This window comes from Eucalyptus grandis, chromosome 5 (genome assembly GCF_016545825.1).
Source record: "Eucalyptus grandis isolate ANBG69807.140 chromosome 5, ASM1654582v1, whole genome shotgun sequence".
NCBI classification, from domain to species: domain Eukaryota; kingdom Viridiplantae; phylum Streptophyta; class Magnoliopsida; order Myrtales; family Myrtaceae; genus Eucalyptus; species Eucalyptus grandis.
In genome coordinates this window covers 30,024,802-30,037,287 of record NC_052616.1, presented here as the reverse complement: position 1 = coordinate 30,037,287, position 12,486 = coordinate 30,024,802, and the positions used below count along the sequence as shown (strand labels likewise).

At 39.7% G+C, this 12,486-nt stretch overlaps 1 protein-coding gene across 1 annotated transcript; it reads left to right on the top strand.

The window, feature by feature from the left end:
- Nucleotides 1–300: 300 nt before the first annotated feature.
- On the top strand, nt 301–5,620 carry LOC104425578 (disease resistance protein RPV1). Its single transcript, XM_039313584.1, has 3 exons — nt 301–960; nt 1,350–2,481; nt 3,587–5,620. Exons 1-3 carry the CDS (start codon nt 437–439, stop codon nt 5,618–5,620), a joined length of 3,690 nt encoding a protein of 1,229 aa, XP_039169518.1. The 5' UTR covers nt 301–436.
- Nucleotides 5,621–12,486: the final 6,866 nt, after the last annotated feature.

The following is a 12,486-nucleotide window of genomic DNA, read 5'->3' as shown; positions in this document are numbered from 1 at the left end:
GAGAGAGGGAATAAAATATGAAAGGGAGAGAGGGGGAATAAAATTTGAAAAAAAAAAAAAAAAGGAAGAGAGAGGACACAGCTGTCTAAGGGAGAAAGTGGGACCCATGGGCGACATGAGGCGCCACGTGTCGTTCATTGAATGGGACGTTCCGTGTTTACGCTACATTTTTCTCGCTTTCATATCCCGTGATAAAGGTAGACTCCGCCACTTTGGAGGACTTTACTTATCAAGGCGGTCGGTGTACTTTCCCTTTCGGTGCTAAGATAAACGCAAGCCAATCTGAGAAAAGTACAGCGAGAGCGCGTCGCAGTCCTCCTTCCTCTTCTGGCGCTTTGCTAATTCCTCTTGAGGAATCCCAGATCAGATTCAGAGAGAAGGATTCCACATCTCGCTGTGATCTAATCCGGTGAAGATCTTGAGTTCCTGAAGGAGGATGAAGAGAAAGAGGGACTCACTGGAGAAAGCGACCACGTCGGCTTGTGGTGATGATGGTGATTTGCAGTCGGGGGCCGAATTTGAGGTGTTCTTGAATTTCAGAGGCCCCGACACCCGCCTCAACTTCACCGATTGTCTCTATCACTCCTTGGTTGGAGCTGGGATTCGTGTTTTTAGAGACAACGAAGAGATCCGAAAGGGAGAAAAGATTGGAGGCGAGCTTCTCCGTGCCATCGAATCCTCCAAAATATACGTGCCCATCTTCTCCAAGAACTATGCATCCAGTGCGTGGTGTCTTCGCGAGCTCACGCACATGGTGGAGTGCTCAAGCAAAGTGAGTGACAAATTGATCCTACCCATTTTCTATGATGTGAATCCCGATGACGTGAAACTTAAAACTCGATTATACCTCGACGATTTGGAGAAGCATGAGAAGAAGGTCATGCGTGATGAAGTTCTAGGATGGAAGGAGGCTCTGACCGAGGTCGCAACAGTCAAAGGATGGGGCATGAAGGACAAAGGGTAAGAGTGTGAGTTTCAAATCTGTTTTTTTTTTTTTTTTCGCCTGGCAATAAAAAGTGAGATGATTATAAGGGGCAGAATTTTCTTTCATGTTTTTTTTTTTTCTGTTTTAATTACTCCAATCAAGCACAATATATTGGTTAATCCATTTTTCTTTCTTCTTTTTCCTTTGTAATTGTTATCTTCTTTTCCTGAACCACCCATCCAAATTTAGTATTGATCTAATTCTTTCATCAATCGAGATTTCCATCTACTAAAGAAAGTGAACTTTTATTTGGTAAAACCTCACATATTTGAAAATTCAAGTAGTTTTATGTCTACAATATTCCTCATTTTGAGAGTTTATTTGCCATATGTTTTGCGCTAAGACTCTTATATCAATATGGCAGCCATGGTGAAATCATTAACACTATTGTTGATGAGATTTTGACCAAATTGATGAAAAGAAGGAGCAATCTGCCCGATCATTTAGTTGGGATTGATGATCATGTTAAAGCTATCATGGACATGTTAAATGAAGGTTCTCATGATGTTCGCTACCTGGTCATTCATGGAATGGGCGGTATCGGTAAGACAACTCTCGCAAGTGCTGTCTTTAATAAAATCTCCAATCAATTTCAAGGTTGTAGCTTCCTTTCGGACATTCGTGAATCCATGCAACATGGTAGAATGGTTGAGTTACAAAAACAGTTGTTATCAGAAATTCTCCAAGGTAGATCTCTAGATATCCACAATTCTGTTGATGTAGGGATTAAAATAATTAGAGAAAGGTTTCATGATAAGAAAGTTCTTCTTGTTCTCGATGATGTGGATAAGTGGGACCAACTCTCTAAACTAGCAGGAAAGAGGAATTGGTTTGGTCCAGGAAGCAAAATCATCATTACAACAAGGGACATCAACTTTTTGCCAATCAAAGAGGAGGACAAAGAGAGTAGTTTCCAAGCACATTCTCAAGAATTTAAAATCTATGAAATGATAGAAATGGATCCTTTCCATGCTCTTCGGCTTTTTAGTAAACATGCCTTCAGGATGGATTGGCCACCACATGACTATGATGATATCTCACACGAAATTATTAGAAAGACAGGCGGACTTCCATTAGCTCTGGAGGTTATTGGTTCCTCACTTTACTGCAAAAGCAAAATTTTTTGGAAAGACACATTGAAGAAGTTAGATTTTGTGCCCAAGCAAGAAGTCTTCAATAAATTAAAGATTAGTTATGACATGTTAGAGCATCATCAAAGAGAGATCTTCCTTGATATCGCATGTTTCTTCATTGGAAGAGGAAGAATCAACCCGTACTATATGTGGAAAGCTTCAAAATATTTCCCAAAAAGTGAACTATTTGTACTTACTCAAATGTCTTTGATAAAGATAGATGAAAATGATATACTACGGATGCATGATCAACTTAGAGATTTTGGAAGAGAAATTGTTCAACGTGAAGACAATAATTTTCCAGGGAAGCGTAGCAGGTTGTGGGAGCCCAAGATTGCCTTTGACATGTTTCGGATGAAAGAGGTAAGCGATTGTCACCTTACTATTTTCTTCAGGAAAAAATTGATCATGCATTTATTAACGGTTGTTGAGTTAGTTTCTTGCTGGTATTTTTTGTTTAATTTTTCTTTTGGCAAAGAAAATAAGAAAAGGCGTGGGTAAAAATTCATGATGTTAATTCCACTACACATCATATCTAAAAGGCGTTGATAAGTTACATTTAAATACAAAAGTTTTTCCACAAATTATATGCAATCTTTTGTGGATAGTCTGGTTGTGCTTTCATACAATAGACAAGAAACTTCTATGAGGTTTGTTGAATATTTATACTATTTTGAAAGCAAATCCTTTTTGTACGCTGATCTTTTATTCCGTAAAATCCACAACTAATCCTAAAACAAGTAGGACTTTCTAGCTCCCATCTTCGTCTTGTAATAAAACTCATATAAAACCTAATAAAGAGATGCTCTGTTGAAGTAAAGTCGACTTCCACATGGACCATACCAAGCAGGTTTTGATCCATAGAGATGCTCTGGATTAGAAATATTATTATGCTTTATATAGTGTAAAGAACTCTTTTCAATTGTATGAACTAGTTAGATCAACTTGATTAACTCTTTGTCATGGTCAATTTAGATATGTACGAACAAAGCAATAATGAGCATTTCATTACCGACCATAATCAAGCTCCTCAGACTTGTCATCCAACATAAATGATCATGTATGCTTTTCTTATTATCAGGGAACGGACAGAGTCGTAGCACTCAGATTAACAAGACTCTCCGAAGAGCACAGGTTCATGAGTGAAGAATTTTCAAAGATGCCCAATCTAAGATATTTGGAATTAGAGGGCGGAAACTTGGTAGGGGACTTTAATAATCTTCTCTCCAAATTAACATGGCTCTCTTGGAGTCATTGCCCTTTGGAACTAAACGTGACGAATTTATGTCTCGAGAAATTAGCTGTTCTCAAGGTTTCGGGGACTAACATTACTGAAGATTGGGCCGGATGGGCGCCATGCTTGGTACAACATCATATCGTGCAGTTAACTTTTTATGGCATTTGTCTTGCTAACCAAACTTACAAATTTGCCATTCTTGACTTGCTGATTCTTGGTTTGCTTTTTCAGGTGAGCAAGAACTTGAAAGTTATAGAAATCAATTCTTGCCCAAGCTTAAAAAGGACTCTTGACTTCTCAAAATGCTTGAATTTGAAGAGATTGGCTATTTCATTGTGTTCAAACTTGCTAGTGGTTGATGACTCTCTATCTAAACTAGAGCACCTGAAACACTTGAGAATCATCTGTTGGAATACCCTGAAGTGGGATGGTTGCAACCTTTTTCCACTATCTTTTGTATTTGATAGTCTAAAATCCTTGTCAAAGCTAGAAATAAATGGGACGCAACTTCGAAAACTTCATCATTCAATTGGAGAGATGACACATATGGAGTATCTGTCTTTAGATAATTGTTCTTTGCTTAGAACACTTCCGGACTCCATCGGAGATCTTACATTGTTGAGGAGGATGAGTCTTTATAAAACTCCGATAAAGAAGCTACCGAATTCAATAGGAGGATTAGAGTCTTTGCTTGAGCTATATTTGAGCGACACAAAAATCAGAAAAATACCTACTTCTATTGAGAGTCTTAAAAAGTTGAGGAAGATAAGTCTTTCTAAAACTCCAATAGAGAAGCTACCGAACTCAATAGGAGGATTAGAGTCTTTGCTTGAGCTATATATTAATGACACAAAAATAAGAGAATTACCTACTTCTATTGGGAACCTCAAAAAATTGAGGAAGATGAGTATCTATAGGACTCCTCTAAAGTCTTTACCGAACCAAATAGGAGGACTAGAGTCTTTGCTTGAGCTATATATTGATGACACAAAAATAAGAGAATTACCTGCTTCTATTGGGAACCTCAAAAAATTGAGGAAGATGAGTATTTGTTGGACTCCTCTAAAGAAGTTACCGAACCAAATAGGAGGGCTAGAGTCTTTGCTTGAGCTAAATCTGAGAGAAACATGTATCACAAACTTACCTGTTTCTATTAAAAATCTCAAATGGTTGGAGATTTTATGTTTAGACTATAGTGCAATTAGAAAGCTACCAAATGCCGCATGGAGGCTAGAGAATCTTAAAGCTTTGCATGCAAGTTTCTGCGAAAATCTAAAGGGGGAGATTCCACGTGAAATTGGGGGTCTATCCTTTTTTATGACACTAGAGCTATCGGGAAGCAAGATTACGAGATTGCCTACAACTATGAATAAGCTTTCTAATCTCCAACGACTTCATTTGGATCGGTGTGATGAGCTTGAACAGTTACCAAAGCTCCCCGTGAATTTGAAGGAGTTAAAGTTCTCATCTCATTTATTATGGACAACCCTTGACCTCTCATACCTAGGTAATTTAGTCGGTCTTCATATACGGGGCAGCACTCCTAGGTTGTCAGAATATGGACAACGAGCTCCAAATATAGAGTGGATTGAGAGGCTATCTCATTTGGAGAGATTGACACTTGTTGCTAGAGATGCCACATTTCCTCTAATTAATTTGGCTACTGTTTTTCGACTTCAAATTCTTGAGATGACTTGTGTGGACCCACGATCTGTGGTGGGGCTTCCACCCAGTCTTCGAGGATTGACTCTACATGATGTGAAGTCACCCATGGGAAGGTCACTCTTTTTAAACTTGACAAATCTGTCCAGTTTATGCCTTAGTAATTGTCAGGTGAGGGAAGTCAATTTGGATGATTTGCTTGGACAGCAACCGGAGAAACTCCATCGTTTGGATTTGAAGGATAGTGCAATGCTCGAAAGGCTTCTAATTTCGAGATTACGGGGGCTCCAAGAGTTGAGTGTGACCGGTTGCCCTGGGCTAATGGAGACTCAAGGTCTGGAGAAATCGAAGTCATTAAAGAAATTGTCTATTCACGGATGCAGTTCCTTAGAATGGTTGCCTGATTCATCAAAATTTAAGAAGCGGCAGAGATTATATTGCCCACATTGTCCACCGGAACAGATGCCCGATCTAGACATTGCAGAGTCGTGTCCCTTGGTCATTGGAGGACGCCGCATTGCTTATTCCTTTTCTAGCTTTTACAAAGTTCAGCTCTGTCATAAGCATTTGCGTGATGACTCATCACTGATGAGTGAGCCTTAGATTAGTTGTTTGCTCCTATTTTTGAATGCAAATCAATGCAGAATGGAAGTTCTAACAGTGGCGGCGGAGCATTGAGTCAATTCATGAGCCATGATTGTAACATTTCATGCAAGCATCAGCGATGAGCAACCCTCTATACCTCACGAAGAAATCCTGCCTGGAGATTATTTTGCTGTTCAACATTGAGGGTAAGTAATTTATAACTGCTTGATGCAATCAGACATATCAGAAGTAAAGCAATACTTCTTAGCTATAACTTAGCAATTTTGAACAATGTCGTATCTAAACCTGTTGAAAAGTATTATGTTGTTTTGACAGGCCTGATGATTGTGGGTTTTTGAGTGGATTGATCTTGATCTGACAATACAGGAGAAATAAGTGATTTGCCAACTGATGAATGATAATGAGACATTGAAGGAGATGGTGCAAAATGTGGAGAATCAATTGAATTATGGCTTACAGAATGAAATCATGAGATGCAAGCGAAGAAGAAGACGTATGTTAGATATACTTGTATTGATAGGAGCTTTGATAGGAGGTTGCAACATCGCTTGCCGTGAGGTTTATTTTCTGAGAATTTTTTTAATTATATATATTTGGCAGCTGTTTGTTCACTTGAATCGTATTAGTCACAGCCATTTTAGAGTTGGCGTTGTGGGAGGGGGAAAGATGGGCTGTTTTTGTTAACGTTATTCTGGAAATACAAATTGTTTAGCTCATGTTCCTGGGAACATGCTGTCAATGAACATGACCGCCAGCATCTTCCTCAGCTTTTCTCATGGTTTCAAGTTCCACTTCAAGTTATTTGACCTTCAGGACACAATCTTCAAGAATTTAGTTGCATCATCTAAAACAATGACACATGAACGAACACAAGTACAGCAGTCAGAAAAGTCTACGCACCACCAGGTAATGACAGCCTCTTAACCATGTAATGGTCTAAAGATGGTAAAATTACAACCAGAACGATCCATAATTGATTGGAACACAGAAAATACAACAGATTGGAACACCACAGGCTTTCAAGGGCCAAACATGTGATGTATCATCAAATAGATCCTTACCGCCTTTCATCCATTGAGTACATCTCATTAGTCATGCAGATACTATCAAAATGACTTCTGGCAGGTAGAATTTCAGAGCTACCAGCTGGGGAAGGAAATGCCGATAATTTACTGCCTAGGAGCTAAAATTCTGGAGGGCACAAATCACGACTGTTGTCTCAGTTTACAAAATGGTGCTCAGGCAGCAATCGTTTCCCCTGAATGGAGATGATGAGTAGATACAAGAATCGACGAAATTCTCCAAGAGAAAAAAACATAATTTTGTTGTTAAGTATTGTCTCACAGCATTCTCTTGATTCAATCTGGCTATGGGTTCTTCCATGTCTGTTTTTGCTGTAAATAACCTTTGTCGCACAAAGGTAAGAACACTGCTCACCTTAAGCCGCTTTGCTGATGGAAGGGAACAGCCAAGTCCCTTGGAAAACTGTAACCTTGCGAGGGCAGGATTTTGCATGTCAGGAAATTCGGGACTATATATAGTGTTGTTTGCGATGGGATTAAATGCAGCTCCAGAAGCTTAAGCTGCTGCCAACAATTTTGGATGGTTGTCTCCAAGCATGAACTGCATTACTTTCTGTTTTAGAAGGAAAGTCTTTGTCATGCTGATCTTTACCAAGGCAGCATTATCAAAGGGGCTCCTCTGCCACTGACAATGCTGTTTTCACCTCTATTGCGGATTTTAAGCGAGGAAAATATTTCTATGTTGTCCAAAATGAACTTTTTATTAAAGAGTGCCTACTTCAAACTTGCTTCCAGAGTGGTCAACTCATGTTCAAAGTTGTCAATGCCATGATCAGCAAAATCAGTATGCCCAAGCCTTGGTGGTCCAAGTTGAGATATCTTATAGGATGAATCATTGCCCTGATCTGACAATATAGATGGGCTTGCGACATTATTGAAAACATCAGTTACAGGTTGCTGGGTCAGCAAAGGAATGGCACCAGTCACAATCAAATTTGCATCTAAGCTCTACAAATGTACCTCATCAAAATCTGTAAAATCTAGGAAAACGTTTATCAATACCATTACCCTTATGTCTGTCATGCAACAATCTCGGTTCAAGTGAAGGGAAATAATATACTGATGAGGATTCATCCAATGAGCAAATGCATGACCTCGCAGCAGCTTCAAGCTCAAGGGATATAACAGATCGTGATACATCAATATCAGGCAAGAGATTTAGCATCCGATCCTCGAGAGAACACCTTCTCTGCAGTGAACTAAATGTTTGAGAAACATTACTAATTACCATTCATATGATGAATTTATTATGTAAGAATAGCACTGAGAATTATTTAACACTAGGTCTTAGGGTAATAAATAAGGGTCGGAGTTGAGGCCAGTTTTTCAAAAAGGGGCCCAAAGCTGGTCTAGTTTTACGGGGAATTGGCAGAATTGGAATCAGAAAGGATACTGCCAAGAGCAATATGGTCATGGACAGGGGAGTTACATACTCACTAATTGCAGCTGACTATCCAAGCGCATCTATAAGTTCGCCTCCATGGGTCAATTATCTAAGGGAATGGGATCCTAAGATTGCTTTGTTACAGCAGAGGAGGTAAAGAAGGTGCAGCAAGTATTGCCTGGAAAGCTTAAATCGGCATTTGATAGTTTGGTGAAGAGTCTGTCAAGTGAGTTGTTCGGGGTAGGAAGGGCCTACAGGTCCTAAAGTTAAGAGCACCTGGAGTGGTGAAAAAGTTCTGAGGGTTAAGCCAACTGTAGCTCACATAGTAGGGATAGGCAAACACAGAATTTGTTCTTATCCAGTTGATATATGTGGCGTACTCAAGTTATTCATCCATTTTGTTTATAGACTGTAAGCAATTTTACCACTTGGGAATCCGTAATATCCAAAGTTTCCAACACTATAGAAATACATTATACAGACATTTAAATCGTATCAATCCCCCAGGAAACTTGAATTCACTTGTAAATTTAATGACACTCTGTAGGTTCTAATAAGCAAAGTGCTCTGATGAACTAACAAAAAGATATGTCCAGAAAACAAAAACAAAGGAAGGACTCCCTTTAACTAATCTAACACTAGTCAGTTACATTTTAATGAAAAGCTCACATCTAATTATCAAATGAAATATGGTGAGCATCCTTCAACATCACAAAGCCACTTTAACCACATTTCTAACGAGAGAGTGCCAGGAAGAAGCCCAAAGTAGGTACGTACCTTGACCGAAAGCACACTGAGTACTATGCCTGACAAAGGGGCAGCAATAATAGATGTGAAAGGGATGATTCAACGGGTGCTAGAGACCGCCCCCAAGAGAAAAACTGATGCTTAAGTTCTTGCTTCGTAATCTTGGGCAATGCATGAGCCACTCTAATTACCCCAATCCAGATCATTCTTGTTTGTTATACCATGTTAGAAGGTCCGTTTGTTGTGTGAGCTGATTTATATGCTAGCGTTGTCCCATCCATTCTCCACTGGCTACTCACCGTTACCCGTTGAGTTACCCTCTGTTAAAGTCAATTCAATCTTAGGGGAAGAATTCTCCAGGGGAAGAATTCTCCACCAAAGCATCAATGTCAAGATATTGATGCATTAAATGAATCCAGATCCATGAAACCATCGATTCCCAAATCAGTTCCTGCTTTATCCTCAACAGCGGTATCTGGAACTCTATCTTGCATCATATTTGGCAATGAAGAGAGCTCAGGCAAAATCACATCTTCCTCACCAATTAAGACAGTGTGGCAATCTCTTCTTCCACTAGGCCGACTCACGGCTAATAGCTCACTTAGAGTCACTCTTAACACCCAAATTTTCGTCCATCATGTAGGCGTCTGTCTTTTTGCAAAAATAAAAAACTAAAAAGGAAAAAAATATAAAAAATAAATAAAGAATTACTTTACCAATAAATAAATAAATAAATAAATAAATAGACAAAAAAATTTTAAAAAAATAATGAAATACATCGGATGAGCCTATGTCCCCTAGCCCATTCTCCTTAGCGAAATTTTGGGCTTGCAAGAGCCCATGCGACCAGCCTTCCTCTTCTCATTACCCGGATTATTATTTCCTCTGGGGCCCGAGTTTTTTGTGTTGTTTTCTCATGACTCTGAACGCGAAGCAGTGACGGCAACAAAAGGAAACGGGCGAGTGGATGGCGAGCGAAGCACCGTCTGCGACACACAAGCAAAGCACGGGTGAGTGACATGAGCAGAGCCCAGGTCTGCCCTCATTCAATGGCACAGCAGTTGATAAAGCTAGATCGACAAGCTCCCCTCCCGGAGCTCCTACTCCTCACGCCCTCTCCAGCTATGACGGAGGCTTGGCTCCGGAGATTGGTGACCTGACTGAACTCGTTAGGCTCGATGCTGTTAACTGCGGATTGTCCGGTGAAATACCGCCTGAGATTGTCAAGTTGCAGAATCTCGACACTCGGTTTCTGCAAGTGAATGTGTTTGACTCCGGAGTTGGGCTACTTGAAGAGCCTCAAGTTTCTGGATTTGTCTAACAAAATGTTATCAGGAGAGATTCCCGAGTCCTTCTCCCAGCTGAAGAACCCAACCCTTTTGCATCTCCTCGGGAACAAGCTTAACGGTGAGATTCCTGAATTCATTGCTGATTTGCCTTGAGTTATAGCACGGTCATTTGCTTCTCTTTAATCCACTGCCCACTCGTCCGACAAAATATTTATACCAAATTGTGCCATTTTCGTCGGATTTTTAGTTGCTTCGAATGTGTAGTAATGGGGCTCGTTTAATGGTGATCTTTCATTAACCTCAATGTACACTTTTGTCACCATTGTTCAATATGCTTTTTGTTCTTTTTGCGTCTTGTTCGGTGCTTCTATGGTGCTTGCTTGGTGACTGAAGGCTGGCATTTCCCAAATGGGGTTTGAAGATTTTTTACCAAACATCCCTAAATTGGTCAAGGAGCTTTGGGTGCCACTCCCAAACGCACCCCTTAGATGCCTCATTTATCGGAGGGTAATGTCTAAAGGGTAATATCTAACAATCTATCCATCTAGATCATTAGTATCATCATTCCTAGACACATCTTCCTGCTTAAGCCTTCACTATTTGTTGCCTATGGTTATTTGTATGTTGTTCTCATTCTAATGTTGGACAAAATGTGCCAACGATCCAAGGCTCTGAATAGCCTGTGTCAGGAATGACATCATTTGCTGCTGCCACAGCTCCATCCCTTGAAGGCATTTGACTGTCGGTTGTAATTCTTTCTCAGTAGCCTGTTGTTGTTGCCTGAACTTTACAAGCTCCTGCATAAGCAAATTCTTGCCTCTTTTGAATCTATCAACCTCTTCCTCACATTTTCCAATCTCCACACAAACACCGACTGATTTACTATTTGATTGCTATGTCAGCTAATGACTATGTCCATGAGTAGGTTTTTCGAGGATTTATACTCCTATCTAGCTCTTGTACCTATCAAGACTCCGCTAGAAAATTACCATCAGAATGAAGCCCTAATACGCAATCCGAGTTGCGCCACACTGAGAACAGTCACCTGTAATTGTCATCGTGGAAGCCACTCAGGCCTTGGCTACCATTTGTTGATCATCACTATTGCCATTGGAGGGCATGTCGCTGCTGCTGGGGTTTCAATCACTGCTGAAATCCAAGCCCTAGGACTCGGTTTTTGGGGCCCCCAATGTTGTCACGTCCTTCAACTGCTTGCCACTAGTCCCCATTCAAGGCCAAGCCATCATCATCAGTCATGGTCAAGCTCGTGCAATTAATGAAGAAATGGATGCATCCGGGAAAAAGAAGCGTTAGTTAGAAGTGTGTAAATCTAAAAGTACCACTTCTTGAAATGTTGGAGTTATGGAGCGTCGTTGTTTGATATGAACAAACCATTCTAATTCTAGAGGAAATGTCAATTAAAGAATAAATTTCACAAGAGAAATGACATAGTGCAAATTACCGACTTCTTCATCATCTTCATCCTTTTCTTTGGCTTGGACATACATTTTTAAAGTACAACATATTTTAAATTGGCTTGTTTCCTCAATCTTGCATTGTCAATGAAAAGACTATCAACATCTTCCTCAATTTTTCTCATGGTTTCAAGTTTCATCTCAAAATGACCTTCTTTTGACACCTGAATTTTTGTCGACGTTTTAAATATTCATTTATTTTGCAAAAAAAAAAAGTTAAAAAACTTATAAAAAGGTCAAGAGCAGAAAATATATATGTATAAATAAAAAATAATAGTAGTAGTAGTAGTAATAGTAGTAGTAGTTGTAGTAGTAGTAGTAATAATAATAATAATAATAATAATAATAATAATAATAATAATAATAATAATAATAATAATAATAATACATGAGAGTGGTTAAAAAATGATGAAGAAAAATGAGAAAAGTCGAGTGGGCTGGTGTAGCCCAACCCATTCTTTTATTTCCTTTACAGCCCACTCCTTTATTTCTCTTCCAGCCTTTTCTTTCGTCTTTCCTTTGGGCCCATCGGAAATTATATAAAAGAGAGGGCCAGCCCATCATTCCTTTTCTCTCCTTTACGCACGCCCCCGCCCGAGGAAGGGGACGAGACCCGGCAGGGATCGTGAGCCAACCTTCCCCCATTCGAAGATCTTTCAGCAGCCGAAGGGTCTTTCTGGCCAAGCGTTCCTCGCGAAAATATCTGTGAATGTCAAACCACTACTTCTAGATAAGAGGTCCTAGCGCACAAGAAGGAACGGTGTAAAGCAACCTTATTTATTGCCAACCGCTTTGGAGGAAAACCGTTGACTTATTAAAGCCGTCGCCGTTCCTAATCCTTTCGGTGCCGGGCAAAAAAAAAAAAAAAAAAGAAAAAGGCAAACAA

Excerpts from the sequence above, each read along its gene's own strand:
- LOC104425578 (XM_039313584.1), top strand. The coding sequence starts at position 437 with ATGAAGAGAAAGAGGGACTCACTGGAGAAAGCGACCACGTCGGCTTGT. Across the intron at positions 961-1,349 it reads TGGGGCATGAAGGACAAAGG|CCATGGTGAAATCATTAACA; the intron begins GTAAGAGTGTGA and ends TCAATATGGCAG. Across the intron at positions 2,482-3,586 it reads ACATGTTTCGGATGAAAGAG|GTGAGCAAGAACTTGAAAGT; the intron begins GTAAGCGATTGT and ends TTGCTTTTTCAG.